The following is a 17,351-nucleotide window of genomic DNA, read 5'->3' as shown; positions in this document are numbered from 1 at the left end:
CCAACTAATGGGCTAGTAGTAATCTCAACTTGAATGTCATGATACAGGATCTTTCACCATGAAATCACTCCTGGGATCTTAAATCTAACAGGACTAGGGATGCTGGAATGGTGTAAGCACAAAACCATTCAGCTATTTGAAAGGTTGATGTGTAAGTTAATTGAAGAATTTTGTGTAAGAATGGGTGATACTCTGGCAGAGGAGGACTTATAGATGTTGTATCATATTTAGGGAATTGAGAAAGGTGATAATAATATACAATATGTCAGAAGGTGTCAGGATATAATGAATGATGTTTCAATAGCTTTTAACACCAGTGCCTTGTTTGTCAATACCACTGACTTAGCTACTCTGGAAGGGTCTGTGGAATCCGCTTAAGGGATATCCAGGACAAAATGAATAATTTGGAGAATGGAGAATTAAAATAGGATGGGATCTTAACCATACATTTACAATATATAGCCAGGTATCTAGAATCTCGGGCAGAAACAATCAAATTATTAAAGAGAGTAAAAATATTTTGGATGAAGCCATTAAAAATGATGTATGTATAACGTATGAATCTTGGTTGGTGGAACAAGCCAGGGGGAATTTACAGCATATTGCTGAGGGAAAGCTTCCCTTGTGGATAACAGACGGAAAGTTAAAGGCTATGTCCACTTACCGATTTAATTTAATTGCGTGTCAGGTTAGAGGGCTGGTACAGGCATACTCAGTAAGACATCAGTGTGATTGGTTCACTAGGAAGGACACTGAACTTTGTGTTTTTTAAGGAAGGACACCAGAAGGTTTTTGGACTGAGCTTGAAAACAAGCTGTTACGGGAAGGCACCTGTTTGCAGATAATTACCCAGCTTGTTGCTTTGACTTGAAGATGATGTTTACAGAGAAGTGATAGGTCAAAATTTATAGGGGTTAGGAGGCTCGATTCTTGTGACATTGTTTTGGTATTGCTTTGGACAGTGAGTTGGAGTGTAAACTGTTTGGAAGACAGTTAGTTTTTGCCTGCCAAGGAAACCCAGCTTATCTCTTTCTCTCTTTGAAAGAAACCCTGCATGTCCACTGTTGCAGTCTCCTCTTTCCTCCTGTATTTGAAGAAACCCTGTGCAATGAATGTGTGGGAATTGAAACCCACATTGCTGCATCTCTGCTGTAAGGCCTATCTGAAGCCTCTGTAGATGTATTTCTTGGAAAGCCTATCCAAACCCACGTTTAGCGAATTGGTCACACCGCAGATTAGGATTGCTGAGGGAGAAAGGAAATGGGTGACCAAAAGGCAGAGAAAGAGCATGAAGGCAGCGCAGGTGTCCCCTGCGGTCATCTCCCTCCAAAACAGGTATACCGTTTTGGATACTGTTGGGGGAGATGGCTCACCAGGGGAAGGCAGCAGTAGCCAGGTTCATGGCACCGTGGCTGGCTCTGCTGTTCAGAAGGGCAGGAAAAAGAGTGGAAGGGCTATAGTCATCGGGGATTCGATTGTAAGGGGAGTAGATAGGCGGTTCTGTGGTCGAAAACGAGACTCCCGAATGGTATGTTGCCTCCCAGGTGCACGGGTCAGGGATGTCTCAGATCGGCTGCAGAACATTCTGAAGGGGGAGGGTGGCCAATTGTCGTTGTGCACATAGGCACCAATGATATAGGTACCAATGATATAGGTAAAAAACGGGATGAGGTCCTACAAGCAGAATTTAGGGAGTTAGGAGCCAAGTTAAAAAGTAGGACCTCAGGAGGTAGTAATCTCAGGATTGCTACCAGTGCCACGTGCTAGTCAGAGTAGAAATGAAAAAATAGTCAGGATGAATGCGTGGCTTGAGAGATGGTGCAGGAGGGAGGGGTTCAGATTTTTGGGACATTGGGACCGGTTCTGGGGGAGGTGGGACTATTACAAATTGGACGGTCTACACCTGGGCCGGACTGGAACCAATGTCCTTGGGGGTGCTTTTGCTAACGCTGTTGGGGAGGGTTTAAACTAATGTGGCAGGGGGATGGGAACCAAATGAGGTGGTCAGTGGACAGTAAGGAGGTAGTAACTAAAGCCTGTAAGGAACTAGATAATGAAGTCAGCGTGACTAAGGGGAAGAGTAGGCAGGGAGCAGATGATGAACGCAAAGGGACTGGTGGGCTGAGGTGCATTTGTTTTAATGCAAAAAGTGTAGTAGGTAAGGCAGATGAACTTAGGGCTTGGATTAGTACCTGGGAGTATGATGTTATTGCTATTACTGAGACTTGGTTGAAGGAAGGGCACGATTGGCAACTAAATATCCCAGGATATCGATGCTTCAGGCGGGATAGAGAGGGAGGTAAAAGGGGTGGAGGAGTTGCATTACTGGTCAAAGAGGATATCACAGCTGTGCTGAAGGAGGGCACTATGGAGGACTCGAACAGTGAGGCAATATGAGCAGAACTCAGAAATAGGAACGGTGCGGTAACAATGTTGGGGCTGTACTACAGGCCTCCCAACAGCGAGCGTGAGATAGAGGTACAAATATGTAAACAGATTATGGAAAGATGTAGGAGCAACAGGGTGGTGGTGATAGGAGATTTTAATTTTCCCAACATTAACTGGGATTCACTTAGTATTAGAGGTCTAGATGGAGCAGAATTTGTAAGGAGCATCCAGGACGGTTTTCTAGAGCAGTATGTAAATAGTCCAACTCGGGAAGGGGCCATACTGGACCTGGTGTTGGGGAATGAGCCCGGCCAGGTGGTTGAAGTTTCAGTAGGGGACTACTTTGGGAATAGTGATCACAATTCCGTAAGTTTTAGAATACTCATGGACAAAGACGAGAGTGGTCCTAAAGGAAGAGTGCTAAATTGGGGGAAGGCCAACTATACCAAAATTCAGCAGGAGCTGGGGAATGTAGATTGGGAGCAGCTGTTTGAAGATAAATCCACATTTGATATGTGGGAGGCTTTTAAAGAGAGGTTGATTAGCGTGCAGGAGAGACATGTTCCTGTGAAAATGAGGGATAGAAATGGCAAGATTAGGGAACCATGGACGACAGGTGAAATTAGCCAAGAGGAAAAAGGAAGCATACATAAGGTCTAGGCGGCTGAAGAAAGATGAAGCTTTGGAAGAATATCGGGAATGTAGGACCAATCTGAAACGAGGAATTAAGAGGGCTAAATATCTTTAGCAAACAGGGTTAAGGAAAATCCCAAAGCCTTTTATTCATATATAAGGAGCAAGAGGGTAACTAGAGAAAGGATTGGCCCACTAAAGGACAAAGGAGGAAAATTATGCGTGGAGTCAGAGAAAATGGGCGAGATTCTAAATGAGTACTTTGCATCGGTATTCACCGAGGAGAGGGACATGACGGATGTTGAGGTTAGGGATAGATGTTTGATTACTCTAGGTCAAGTCGGCATAAGGAGGGAGGAAGTGTTGGGTATTCTAAAAGGCATTAAGGTGGACAAGTCCCCAGGTCCGGATGGGATCTATCCCAGGTTACTGAGGGAAGCGAGAGAGGAAATAGCTGGGGCCTTAACAGATATCTTTGCAGCATCCTTAAACATGGGTGAGGTCCCGGAGGACTGGAGAATTGCTAATGTTGTCCCCTTGTTTAAGAAGGGTAGCAGGGATAATCCAGGTAATTATAGACCGGTGAGCCTGACGTCAGTGGTAGGGAAGCTGCTGGAGAAGATACTGAGGGATAGGATCTATTCCCATTTGGAAGAAAATGGGCTCATCAGTGATAGGCAACATGGTTTTGTGCAGGGAAGGTCATGTCTTACCAACTTAATAGAATTCTTTGAGGAAGTGACAAAGTTGATTGATGAGGGAAGGGCTGTAGATGTCATATACATGGACTTCAGTAAGGCGTTTGATAAGGTTCCCCATGGTAGGTTGATGGAGAAAGTGAAGTCGCATGGGGTCCAGGGTGTACTAGCTAGATGGATAAAGAACTGGCTGGGCAACAGGAGACAGAGAGTAGCAGTGGAAGGGAGTTTCTCAAAATGGAGACGTGTGACCAGTGGTGTTCCACAGGGATCCGTGCTGGGACCACTGTTGTTTGTGATATACATTAATGATTTGGAGGAAAGTATAGGTGGTCTGAATAGCAGGTTTGCAGATGACACTAAGATTGGTGGAGTAGCAGATAGTGAAGGGGACTGTCAGAGAATACAGCAGAATATAGATAGATTGGAGAGTTGGGCAGAGAAATGGCAGATGGAGTTCAATCAGGGCAAATGCGAAGTGATGCATTTTGGAAGATCCAATTCAAGAGTGAACTATACAGTAAATGGAAAAGTCCTGGGAAAATTGACGTACAGAGAGATTTGGGTGTTCAGGTCCATTGTTCCCTGAAGGTGGCAACGCAGGTCAATAGAGTGGTCAAGAAGGCATACGGCATGCTTTCCTTCATCGGACGGGGTATTGAGTACAAGAGTTGGCAGGTCATGTTACAGTTGTATAAGACTTTGGTTCGGCCACATTTGGAACACAGGGTGCAGTTCTGGTCGCCACATTACCAAAAGGATGTAGATGCTTTGGAGAGGGTGCAGAGAAGGTTCACCAGGATGTTGCCTGGTATGGAGGGCGCTAGCTATGAAGAGAGGTTGAGTAGATTAGGATTATTTTCATTAGAAAGACGGAGGTTGAGGGGGGACCTGATTGAGGTGTACAAAATCATGAGGGGTATAGACAGGGTGGATAGCAAGAAGCTTTTTCCCCCAGAGTGGGGGATTCAATTACTAGGGGTCACGAGTTCAAAGTGAGAGGGGAAAAGTTTAGGGGGGATATGCGTGGAAAGTTCTTTACGCAGAGGGTGGTGGGTGCCTGGAACGCGTTGCCAGCGGAGGTGGTAGACGCGGGCACGGTAGCGTCTTTTAAGATGTATCTAGACAGATACATGAATGGGCAGGAAGCAAAGAGATACAGACCCTTAGAAAATGGCTTATGTTAGGATGAGATGTGAAGGCTCAGTTAGGGCGCTTGAGAGTTACAAACTAGCCAGGAAGAATCTAAAGGGAGAGCTAAGAAGAGCAAGGAGAGGACACGAGAAGTCATTGGCGGATAGGATCAGGGAAAACCCCAAGGCTTTCTATAGGTATATCAGGAATAAAAGAATGATTAGAGTTAGATTAGGGCCAATCAAGGATAGTAGTGGGAAGTTGTGTGTGGAACCAGTGGAGGTAGGGGAAGTGTTAAATGAATATTTTGCGTCAGTATTTACAGTAGAGAAAGAAAATGTTGTCGAGGAGAATACTGAGATTCAGGCTACTAGGCTAAATGGGATTGAGGTTCACAAGGAGGAGGTGTTATCAATTTTGGAAAGTGTGAAAATAGATAAGTCCCCTGGGCCAGATGGGATTTATCCTAAGATTCTCTGGGAAGCTAGGGAGGAGATTGCAGAGCCTTTGTCCTTGATCTTTATGTCGTCATTGTCGACAGAAATAGTGCCGGAGGACTGGAGGATAGCAAATGTTGTCCCCTTGTTCAAGAAGGGGAGTAGAGACAGCCCTGGTAATTATAGACCTGTGAGCCTTACTTCGGTTGTGGGTAAAATGTTGGAAAAGGTTATAAGAGACAGGATTTATAATCATCTTGAAAAGAATAAGTTCATTAGAGATAGTCAGCACGGTTTTGTGACGGGTAGGTCGTGCCTCACAAACCTTATTGAGTTTTTCGAGAAGGTGATCAAACAGGTGGATGAAGGTAAAGCAGTGGATGTGGTGTATATGGATTTCAGTAAGGCGTTTGATAAGGTTCCCCATGGTAGGCCATTGCAGAAAATACGGAAGTATGGGGTTGAAGATGATTTAGAGCTTTGGATCAGAAATTGGCTAGCTGAAAGAAGACAGAGGGTGGTGGTTGATGGCAAATGTTCATCCTGGAGTTTAGTTACTAGTGGTGTACCGCAAGGATCTGTTTTGGGGCCACTGCTGTTTGTCATTTTCATAAATGACCTGGAAGAGGGTGGAGAAGGGTGGGTTAGTAAATTTGCGGATGACACGAAGGTCGGTGGAGTTGTGGATAGTGCCGAAGGATGTTGTAGGGTACAGAGGGACATAGATAGGCTGCAGAGCTGGGCTGAGAGATGGCAAATGGAGTTTAATGCGGAAAAGTGCGAGGTGATTCACTTTGGCAGGAATAACAGGAATGCAGAGTACTGGGCTAATGGGAAGATTCTTGGTTGTGTAGATGAACAGATGGACACCTTGGTGTCCAGGTGCATAAATCCCTGAAGGTTGCTACCCAGGTTAAAAGGGCTGTTAAGAAGGCATATGGTGGGTTAGCTTTTATTAGTAGGGGGAATCGAGTTTCGGAGCCACGAGGTTATGCTGCAGCTGTACAAAACTCTGGTGAGACCGCACCTGGAGTATTGCGTGCAGTTCTGGTCACCGCATTATAGGAAGGATGTGGAAGCTTTGGAAAGGGTGCAGAGGAGATTTACTAGGATGTTGCCTGGTATGGAGGGAAGGTCTTACGGGGAAAGGCTGAGGGACTTGAGGTTGTTTTCGTTGGAGAGAAGGAGGAGGAGAGGTGACTTAATAGAGACATATAAAATAATCAGAGGGTTAGATAGGGTGGATAGTGAGTCTTTTTCCTCGGATGTTGATGGCAAACACGAGGGGACATAGCTTTAAGTTGAGGGGTGATAGATATAGGACAGATGTTAGAGGTAGTTTCTTTACACAGAGAGTAGTAGGGGCGTGGAACGCCCTGCCTGCAACAGTAGTAGACTCGCCAACTTTAAGGGCATTTAAGTGGTCATTGGATAGACATATGGATGAAAATGGAATAGTGTAGGTCAGATGGTTTCACAGGTCGGCGCAACATCGAGGGCCGAAGGGCCTGTACTGCGCTGTAATGGTCTAAAAAAATAGGCGACAGGTTTAGATAGAGGATCTGGATCGGCGCAGGCTTGGAGGACCGAAGGGCCTGTTCCTGTGCTGTAATTTTCTTTGTTCTACATTGCCTGGAAAGAACTGTTCTCAGAAGATCCCAGTGACAGCCGTCTATGCACATTTTGGACGCCAAACCAAAACAAAGGACATCTTTCCAAATCATGTCCCAGGATGCTGTGGGAGGTGAGGGTGGAGATTGCAGGGGCTCTGACCCTAATTTTTAATTCCTCTCTGGCCACGGGGGAGGTGCCAGAGGACTGGAGAACAGCTAATGTGGTCCCACTATTTAAGAAAGGTTGTGGAGATAAACCAGGGAACTACAGACCAGTGAGTCTCATGTCAGTGGTGGTGAAACTATTGGAGAAAATTCTGAAGGAGAGAATCTATCAGCACTTGGAGAGGCAAAATTTGATTAGGAATAGTCAGCATGGCTTTGTCAGATAGAGGTTATGCCTAACAAATTTGATTGAATTTTTTGAGCATGTGACCAGGTGTGTAGATGAGGGTAGTGCAGTTGATGTAGTTTACATGGATTTCAGCAAAGCCTTTGACAAGGTCCCACATGCAAATGCACATGGGACACAAGGTAACTTGATAAGGTGGATTCAAAATTGGCTTAGCTGTCGGAGACAAAGTGATGACAGATGGCTGTTTTAGTGACTGGAAGCCAGTGTCCAGTGGTGTACCACAGGGATCCGTGCTGGGTCCCCTATTGTTTGTGATCTATATAAACGACATAGATGACTATGTGGGGGGTAGGATCAGTAAGTTCGCGGATGACACAAAGATTGGCAGAGTGGTTAACAGTGAGGTGGAGTGTCTTAGGTTACAGGAAGATATAGACGGGATGGTCAAATGGACAGAAAAGTGGCAGATGGAATTTAACGCTGAAAAGTGTGAGGTGATACACTTTGGAAGGAGTTATGTGACACGAAAGTATTCAATGAATGGCCTGACACTGGGAAGTTCCGAGGAACAACGGGACCTTGGTGTGTTTGTCCATAGATCGCTGAAGGCAGAAGGGCAGGTTAATAGGGTGGTGAAAAAGGCATAAGGGACACTTGCCTTTATCAATCGAGGCATAGATTACAAAAGCAGGGAGGTCATGTTGGAGTTTTATTTATTTAGAGATACAGCACTGAAACAGGCCCTTCGGCCCACCGAGTCTGTGCCGACCAACAACCACCCATTTATGCTAACCCTACAGTAATCCCATATTCCCTACCTACACTAGGGGCAATTTATGACAGCCAATTTACCTATCACCTGCAAGTCTTTGGATGTGGGAGGAAACCGGAGCACCCGGAGAAAACCCACGCAGACACAGGGAGAACTTGCAAACTCTGCACAGGCAGTACCCAGAATCGAACCCGGGTCCCTGGAGCTGTGAGGCTGCGGTGCTAACCACTGCGCCGCCCCCAGTTGTACAGAACATTGGTAAGGCCACAGCTGGAGTACGGTGTGCAATTCTGGTTACCACATTATAGGAAGGATGTGATTGCATTGGAGGGGGTGCAGAGGCAATTCACCAGGATGTTGCCTGGGATGGAACATTTAAGCTATGAAGAGAGGTTGGATAGGCTTGGGTTGTTTTCACTGGAGCAGAGAAGACTGAGGGGTGACCTGATCGAGGTGTACAAGATTTTGAGGGGCATGGACAGGGTGGATAGGGAGCAGCTGTTCCCCTTAGTTGAAGGGTCAGTTACGAAGGGTCACAAGTTTAAGGTGAGGGGCGGGAGGTTTAAGGGGGATTTGAGGAAGAACTTTTTTTATCCAGAGGGTGGTGATGGTCTGGAATGCCCTGCCTGGGAGGGTGGTAGAGGCAGGTTGCCTCACATCCTTTAAAAAGTACCTGGAGGAGCACTTGGCACGTCATAACATTCAAGGCTATGGGCCAAGTGCTGGCAAATGGGATTAGGTAGACAGGTCAGGTGTTTTAATGTATCGGTGCAGACTCGATCAGCCGAAGGGCCTCTTCTGCACTGTATTATTCTGTGATTCCATATCTTCTCATTATTCTTCAAGAATGAGCAAGTACCCAGCCCAAGTAGTTTTTTGGTCTTTTTTTTGGTAACAGAGCTCTAAAACAAAAATTCCTTACGTATGTTAACCAGAAAAATAAAAGGGATTTGGTTGGGTGACATTTGCGTACTAAGAGACAGTCGCCTCGGAAAATACAATGGTAATGCTCACTGATTCAATTAACAGAGATTGGTCTGGGCAATGGTAATCCACATCTTGTCGGTGTAAGAGACAGCATGACACCGCCCCGACCGAGAACTTTGAAATCCACAAACCGCAGGAGCAGTTGTTCCCAAAACAAGGGTTTAGTCACATGACTAACCTGCTGGCCAACTTGGCATTTTGAATTGTGCTCTCAGGACAGTTTGAAGACAGACTGCAGATTGCAACTGAACCGGGAACAAGAGAGTCTTGCTCCTGGCTGTCTGTCTCTCGCTGTCTCACAAATTTCTGGACCAATGAAGTTGCTTAAACCTCAAGAGAGAACAGACTCCTTCATCGAAACAAGTTAAAGCGTGCACCTGGCCCCAAAGAACAGCACTTACCAGCAAGCAAAGACTCCACATCGAACTCAAAGGACTGTAATTACAACCCAGCTGTTGCCTCAAACCTTTCCCCTTTATTCTTTCTACTCTTTATCTCCATCTGCGTGTGTTTATCGCGTATTCGTAGTCGTTAACCATATTAGAGTTTAAGATTAATAAACCCACCTTTCTTGTTTAAATCTAAGAAAACCTGTCTGATTGATTTATCTGCCTTACAATTGAAAAGCAGTGAACAAGGATTCACCGAGGGGGAGCTAAAAACACGGTGTTTTTAAAATTAAACTCTGTTACAGTTAAACCAGACAAAGGCGGAGAGGAACCCCTAGACCCCTTTCTCACCTGGTCGTAACACATAACAGAAAGTACCACCTCTGCCACTGAGTTTAAATGGGACCATAGTGAATGGAATTGTGCCATATAGGTAACCTCAGGAAAACAACGCCCAGTAAGATCATCATATTGGGAAGGAGCAAAGCCACCATGAACCAGGAGTACCAGTACAGTGATCTAACCTGTCCTGTTGCGTCGGGAACATTTTGTTTTACTCCAACCAGACCAGTGAGGGTTGGAGCGCAGTTTCTGTGAAATATATGCATGATCAGTTTACTATAGATAGAGGATGAGCAGCAATTAAATCAATATAACACTAAATTCGGGTATGATATACCTCTTTTGCCTGAACATTTAAAAGAATTAATGAAACATATTAATCACACATCCTGTTAATTGCGCAACTGATTATTGTGGTAATTGACCTGGTACAAAGAAATCGGAAAAGAAAACAAAAACTGTCAAAAATGTGGCAGAGCACTGAATGGAAATGAATCCTCAAGTAGACGCTTGTCAAATGCCATTACAACTTCTGTTTATCCCCAAATCTAACCAGTTAGAACACAGATTTATTTCTCTTTTTAATTTTTTTTGGAATACTGTTAATGCATATTGATACCGTAGTGCATGTAAATAATGCCCTTAGATTCGACTTCCTCAAATATGTTTTTGAATTTGGTCATAACATTCCACCTCTGACTGGGACATTTAACAAAGCTTAAAAGGACACTAACTGACCTGGAACAAACATTACTACAGCCGAGACATAACAATATCAAGACCAACACCGATGGAAAAAGCAGAAGAAAAACTATAAAAAGTGTCAGTGTGTTACGTTATACTAGATACTTGAGAGAGGAATGTAGGACAAGAAAAAAACTTTTAAAATGAATTCACAGTAAAAAGCTTCACAATATTTCAAGCTTGCAACGAAATAAAGTGGCCTGAGAGAACATCTCTTGTGCAGTCTTTCTAAAAGAAACCCATTGAGTTTGCTAAACAGAGATAGTAAAAAAAAAATGCTATCAAGAGAAGCAATGGAGATAATACAGGCCAGAGAGAAACTAGTGCTTTAATTTATGAAGACTAGGCCTTGGACCTAGATAAGGTGAAGCACAGTGTTCCAGCAACTTACAAATATTTTTTTGTGGCAAATTGACTATAAGGGGCTTCACATCATAGAAGATTACTGGAGAAAGAGAAAGATAGATGGACAGCTTTCTGGACAGATTCAAATCATGGTTTAAATAAAGGGAGCAAAATATAACTGGGCCTCTTTTAACCGAACCCCAACCCCTGAAAAAGGGTGAGAACATTGGAGACTTTTATTGCAGTCAAAGGAAGTAGACTCCTGCAAAATTGTCAGAAGGAGATCTCAAGGAGAAAGCCTGACTAATCATCGGGAGAAGAATCTACAACCACAGGAGTGATCATTTCGGGTAATTGTATGACTGTAGTTCACAACATATTTGAGCTAGATACTGGCGAAGCGGAGAGTAAAAGTAACATATTTGTGTGATCACAATTCGGTTAGGTTTACCTTAGCGATGGGCAGGGACAGGTATATACCGCAGGGCAAGAATTATAGCTGGGGGAAAGGAAATTATGACGCGATTAGGCAAGATTTAGGATGTGTAGGATGGGGAAGGAAACTGCAGGGGATGGGCACAAACGAAATGTGGAGCTTATTCAAGGAGCAGCTAATGCGTGTCCTTGATAAGTATGTACCTGTCAGGCAGGGAGGAAGTTGTCGAGCAAGGGAGCCGTGGTTTACTCAAGAAGTTGAAGCGCTTGTCAAGAGGAAGAGGGCGGCTTATGTTAGGATGAGACGTGAAGGCTCAGTTAGGGCGCTTGAGAGTTACAAGCTAGCCAGGAAGGATCTAAAGGGAGGGCTAAGAAGAGCAAGGAGAGGACACGAGAAGTCATTGGCGGATAGGATCAAAGAAAACCCTAAGGCTTTCTATAGGTATATCAGGAATAAACGAATGATAAGAGTTAGAACAGGGCCAATCAAGGATAGTAGTGGGAAGTTGTGTGCGGAATCAGAGGAGATAGGGGAAGCGTTAAATGAATATTTTTCGTCAGTATTTACAGTAGAGAAAGAAAATGTTGCCGAGGAGATTACTGAGATACAGCCTACTAGGCTAGATGGGATTGAGATTCACAAGGAGGAGGTGTTAGCAATTTTGGAAAGAGTGAAAATAGATAAGTCCCCTGGGCCAGATGGGATTTATCCTAGGATTCTCTGGGAAGCCAGGGAGGAGATTGCAGAGCCGTTGTTGTTGATCTTTAAGTCGTCATTGTCGACAGGAGTAGTGCCGGAGGACTGGAGGATAGCAAATGTTGTCCCCTTGTTCAAGAAGGGGAGTAGAGACAGCCCTGGTAATTATAGACCTGTGAGCCTTACTTCGGTTGTGGGTAAAATGTTGGAAAAGGTTATGAGAGACAGGATTTATAATCATCTTGAAAAGAATAAGTTCATTTGCGATAGTCAGCACGGTTTTGTGAAAGGTAGGTCGTGCCTCACAAACCTTATTGAGTTTTTCGAGAAGGTGACCAAACAGGTGGATGAGGGTAAAGCCGTGGATGTGGTGTATATGGATTTCAGTAAGGCGTTTGATAAGGTTCCCCACGGTAGGCTATTGCAGAAAATACGCAAGTATGGGGTTGAAGGTGATTTAGAGCTTTGGATCAGAAATTGGCTAGCTGAAAGAAGACAGAGGGTGGTGGTTGATGGCAAATGTTCATCCTGGAGTTTAGTTACTAGTGGTGTACCGCAAGGTTCTGTTTTGGGGCCACTGCTGTTTGTCATTTTTATAAACGACCTGGATGAGGGTGTAGAAGGGTGGGTTAGTAAATTTGCGGATGACACGAAGGTCGGTGGAGTTGTGGATAGTGTCGAAGGGTGTTGTAGGGTACAGAGGGACATAGATAGGCTGCAGAGCTGGGCTGAGAGATGGCAAATGGAGTTTAATGCGGAGAAGTGTGAGGTGATTCACTTTGGAAGGAGTAACAGGAATGCAGAGTACTGGGCTAATGGGAAGATTCTTGGTAGTGTAGATGAGCAGAGAGATCTTGGTATCCAGGTACATAAATCCCTGAAAGTTGCTACCCAGGTTAATAGGGCTGTTAAGAAGGCATATGGTGTGTTAGCCTTTATTAGTAGGGGGATCGAGTTTCAGAGCCACGGGGTCATGATGCAGCTGTACAAAACTCTGGTGAGGCCGCACCTGGAGTATTGCGTGCAGTTCTGGTCACCGCATTATAGGAAGGATGTCGAAGCTTTGGAAAGGGTGCAGAGGAGATTTACTAGGATGTTGCCTGGTATGGAAGGAAGGTCTTATGAGGAAAGGCTGAGGGACTTGGGGTTGTTTTCGTTAGAGAGAAGGAGGAGGAGAGGTGACTTAATAGAGACATACAAGATAATCAGAGGGTTAGATAGGGTGGATAGTGAGAGTCTTTTTCCTCGGATGAGGATGGCAAACACGAGGGGACATAGCTTTAGGTTGAGGGGTGAAAGATATAGGACAGATGTCAGAGGTAGTTTCTTTACGCAGAGAGTAGTAGGGGCGTGGAACGACCTGCCTGCAACAGTAGTAGACTCGCCAACTTTAAGGGCATTTAAGTGGTCATTGGATAGACATATGGATGTAAATGGAATAGTGTAGGTCAGATGATCGGCGCAACATCGAGGGCCGAAGGGCCTGTACTGCGCTGTAATATTCTAATATTTGAGCATTCTGATGCTCGTCATCAGTGAAGCATTCATTTGCTGGAGTAAAGCAACAAAACAGCTGGTTTTTTTTTTGCGTCATCATTTTCCTTTTCTCTTCTTTCTCAACCTGTCAAATCTATAAACTTTTAAATTTTCTTGTAATCCTTTTAAATTAGTATCCGTTTCAAATCTGTAATCATGGGTATGAAATAAACTAACCCCATTAAGTGCAACAAACTGATGAGTGAATCATTGGTTTGTTCTCTTGCATTTCGTGGAGCAAAATGAACTGCAAGTAGAGCGAGTGCTTTATAAAAGATAGCAAGTCCTACACATGCTGCCCTTGTTCTTCTAGGTGGCAGGTTTTGAAGGTGACTGAAAGTCACCACTTTGGAAAAACTGTTTTTGGGTTTCTCAGTTTCTGGCTCAGTCATTATCTACAACATTTTATAAATGTTTGACAGGCTGATGTAATAGGAAATATACACAGTTAATTTCCTTTGTTCACCAATTGTACATCAAAGGAGGTAAAAGGTGCACCTGGAACAGTTCAGCCCTTCGGTGCCTAGCATAAAAACATAAATAGGAGCAGGAGTAGGCCATTCAGCCTTTTGAGTTCACTCCACCATTCAATGAGATCATGACTGATCTTCTACTTCAACACTATTTTCTTGCACTATCCCCGTAACCCTTGATGTTTTTAATATGTAAAAAATCTATCGATCTCAGTCTTGTGCATACTCAAAGACTGAGCCTTCACTGCCCTCTGGGGCAGAGAATTCCAAATATTCACCACCTCTGAGTGAAGAAATTCCTCCTCATCTCAGTCCTAAATGGCTTGCCCCTTATTCCGAGACTATATTTCGGTTTTTCCTACCAAAGTGGATAACCTCACATTTCTCCACATTGTATTCCATCTGCCAAACATTTGCCCACTCGCTTAGCCTCGCCAAAATCCCCTTGAAGCGTCTTTGCATCCTCTTCACAATTCACGCTTACACCTAGTTTTACGTCATCTGCAAACTTGGAACTATCACATTTAATTCCCACATCCAAATCATTGATATAGATTCTGAATAGCTGGGGACCAAGCACTGATCCTTGTGGTACCCCACCAGTCACAGCCTGCCAATCCGAAAATGACCCATTTATTTCTACTCTGTTTTCTGTCCGTTAACCAGTTCAGTCCATGCCAGTATATTCCCCCCTAATCCCATGTGCTCTAAAATAAGAACAAGATACTGCAGATACTGGAACTCCGAAATGAGGAAAAAAAAAAGTGTCAGAAATACTCAGCAGGTCTGGCAGAGAGAAACAGAGTTCACAATGAAGGGTCACAGACCTAAACGTTAACTCTGTTGCTCTGTACATTGATGCTGCCAGACATGCTGAGTATTTCCGGCACTTTCTGTTTTCATCCCATGTGCTCTAATTTTATCAAAAGCTTTCTGAAAATTTCAATATACCACATCCACCAGTTCCCCCTCATCTATTCCGCTAATTACATCCTCAAAGAACTCCAGCAGGTTTGTTAAACATCATTTCCCTTTCATAAATCCATGTTGACTCTGCCCAATCCCAGCATTATTTTCTAAGTGTCCTGTTATCACAACCTTTATAATAGATTCTAGCGTTTTCCCTACGACTAACGTTAGGTTAACAGGTCTGTAGTTCCCCCTTTTCTCTCTCCCTCCTTTCTTAAATAGCGGGGTTACAATTGACACCTTCCAATCTGCAGGAACCATTCCAGTCTATAGAATTTTGAAAGATGATCACCAATGCATCTACTATCTCTACAACCACCTCTTTCAACACTCTGGGATGTAGATTATCAGGTCCAGGGGATTTATCTGCTTAAGCCCCATTAATTTCTCTAGTACTATTTTTACTAATATTGATATCTTGCAGTTCCTCGTTTACACTAGTCCCTTGATATTCCATTTTTTTTTATATAAAAGAGATACAGCACTGAAACAGGCCCTTCGGCCCACCGAGTCTGTGCCGACCAACAACCACCCATTTATACTAACCCTACAGTAATCCCATATTCCTTACCACCTACCTACACTCGGGGTAATTTACAACAGCCAATTTACCTATCACCTGCCAGTCTTTGGCTGTGGGAGGAAACCAGAGCACCCGGCGAAAACCCACACGGTCACAGGGAGAACTTGCAAACTCCGCACAGGCAGTACCCAGAATCGAACCCGGGTCCCTGGAGCTGTGAGGCTGCGGTGCTAACCACTGTACCACCCTGGGAGGTTTTTAGTATTTTCTTCAGTGAAGATAGACACAAAGTACTTGTTTAGTGTCTCTGCCATTTCCTTATTTCCTACTATAAATTCTCCTCACTCCGCTTGTAATGGACTCACATTTGTCTTTGCTAATCTTTTCCTTTTTACATACCTATAGAAGCTTTTACAATCTGTTTTTATGTTTCTTACTAGTTTACTCTCATATTCTATTTTCCCTTTCTTAATCTATTTCTTGGCCCTTCTTTGCAGAATTCTGAAATGCTCCCAATCTTCAGGTTTACCATTTATTTGGGCAAATTTATACACCTCTTCCTTTGCTCTAATACAATCCATGATTTCTTTCGTTAGCCAAGGTTGGAACACTTTTCTTGCTGGATTTTTGTATACTAAAGGAATTATTTTTGTTGTAAACCATGTATTAGTTCTTTACGTGTTATCCATTGCCTGTCTACTGTCATATCTTTTAACAGAGTTTCGCAATCCACCATGGCCAATTTGCTCCTCATACCTTCATAGTTTCCTTTGCTTAGATTTAAGACCTTAGTTTCTGATTGAACTACATCACTTTCAAACTTAATGTAAAAATCTATATTATGGTCACTCTTTCCTTTACAACAAGATTATTAATTAGCCCTTTTTCATTGCACAATACTAAATCTAAAATAGCCCATTCCCTAGTTGGTTCCTCAATGTACTGCTCTAGAAAACCATCTCGCATACATTCCAAGAATTTGTTCTCCACAATATTAGTACTAATAAAGTTTGCCCAGTCTGTATGTAGCTTAAAACCCCCCATGATTACTGTATTACCATTCTTACAAGCACCTCTAATTTCCTGATTTATACTGTGATTTACATTACCACTGCTGTTTGGTGGCCTATAAACACCGATCAATGCTTTCTGTCCCTTGCGGTTTCTTAGTTCCACGCAAACCGATTCTACGTCTTGATGTTTAGAATGAAGGTCATTTCTCACTACAGTACTGATGCCCCCTTTAATTAAAAGAGCTACCCCATCACCTTTTCCCAGCTTCCTGTCCTTCCTGAATGTCACATACCCTTGGATATTCAGGTCCCTGCTTTTGGTTTCCTTGTAGCCACATGTCACACCAACTTGCTTTGTTGAATGACAATTTTCTTTAATCCACTGACTGGAGATCTGACTTTATATTTTTAAAGAAATTTAAGAGAGAACAGATGAAGGATGACTTTTCTGGCAATTCATCCCCACAAGGACCAAGACTCAGGAAGTTTACAGGAACTAATTGTTCCTTTTAGCAAGAAGAAAAACACTGCTACCATGTTTGAATTGCTGGGTGACTGTCATGTGACAAGCCCCTCCCCATCTGTTGTTTTAAGCTTCTGTTTCTCTATAGCAAGGAGAAGCAACTGGACTGTGACACGTGTAGACCCAAGTGGGGATGTCTCTTTCTCTCCATTTCAGCTTACAATCTTCGAACACTGCCTGTTGACCTTTGCATACTCCGGTTACAATCAGAAACCCCCTAGGAGGAAATCATCTGCAGCGCGGTCTCCAAGAGACCCACCGAACCTGTCATCCACCTCTTCAAATTAAAAGCCTCAAGAACATTGAATTCAGCTAGAAGCCAGCTGAATCACCAATCCCCTACTG

At 43.7% G+C, this 17,351-nt stretch overlaps 2 protein-coding genes across 3 annotated transcripts in view; one reads left to right on the top strand and one right to left on the bottom strand.

Moving 5' to 3' along the window:
- cnpy3 (canopy FGF signaling regulator 3) overlaps positions 1 to 17,242 on the top strand; it is a 68,097-nt gene extending 50,855 nt beyond the window's left edge. The window contains exon 8 of one of the 2 annotated variants that reach the window (XM_068047240.1): positions 17,163 to 17,242. In XM_068047240.1, coding sequence (XP_067903341.1) covers positions 17,163 to 17,227 — 65 coding nt within the window. In that variant the 3' untranslated portion in view covers positions 17,228 to 17,242. Of the gene's footprint in view, positions 1 to 16,897; positions 16,921 to 17,162 lie in introns of those variants that run through there. The other variant, XM_068047241.1, reaches the window with a different exon arrangement.
- The window catches only part of psmd10 (proteasome 26S subunit, non-ATPase 10), a 55,343-nt gene that overhangs the window by 8,790 nt on the left and 29,202 nt on the right, over positions 1 to 17,351 (bottom strand). The window lies entirely within an intron of this gene.

This window comes from Heterodontus francisci, chromosome 15, assembly GCF_036365525.1.
Source record: "Heterodontus francisci isolate sHetFra1 chromosome 15, sHetFra1.hap1, whole genome shotgun sequence".
Lineage (NCBI taxonomy): Eukaryota > Metazoa > Chordata > Chondrichthyes > Heterodontiformes > Heterodontidae > Heterodontus > Heterodontus francisci.
This window is presented reverse-complemented; position numbering and strand designations above follow the sequence as displayed.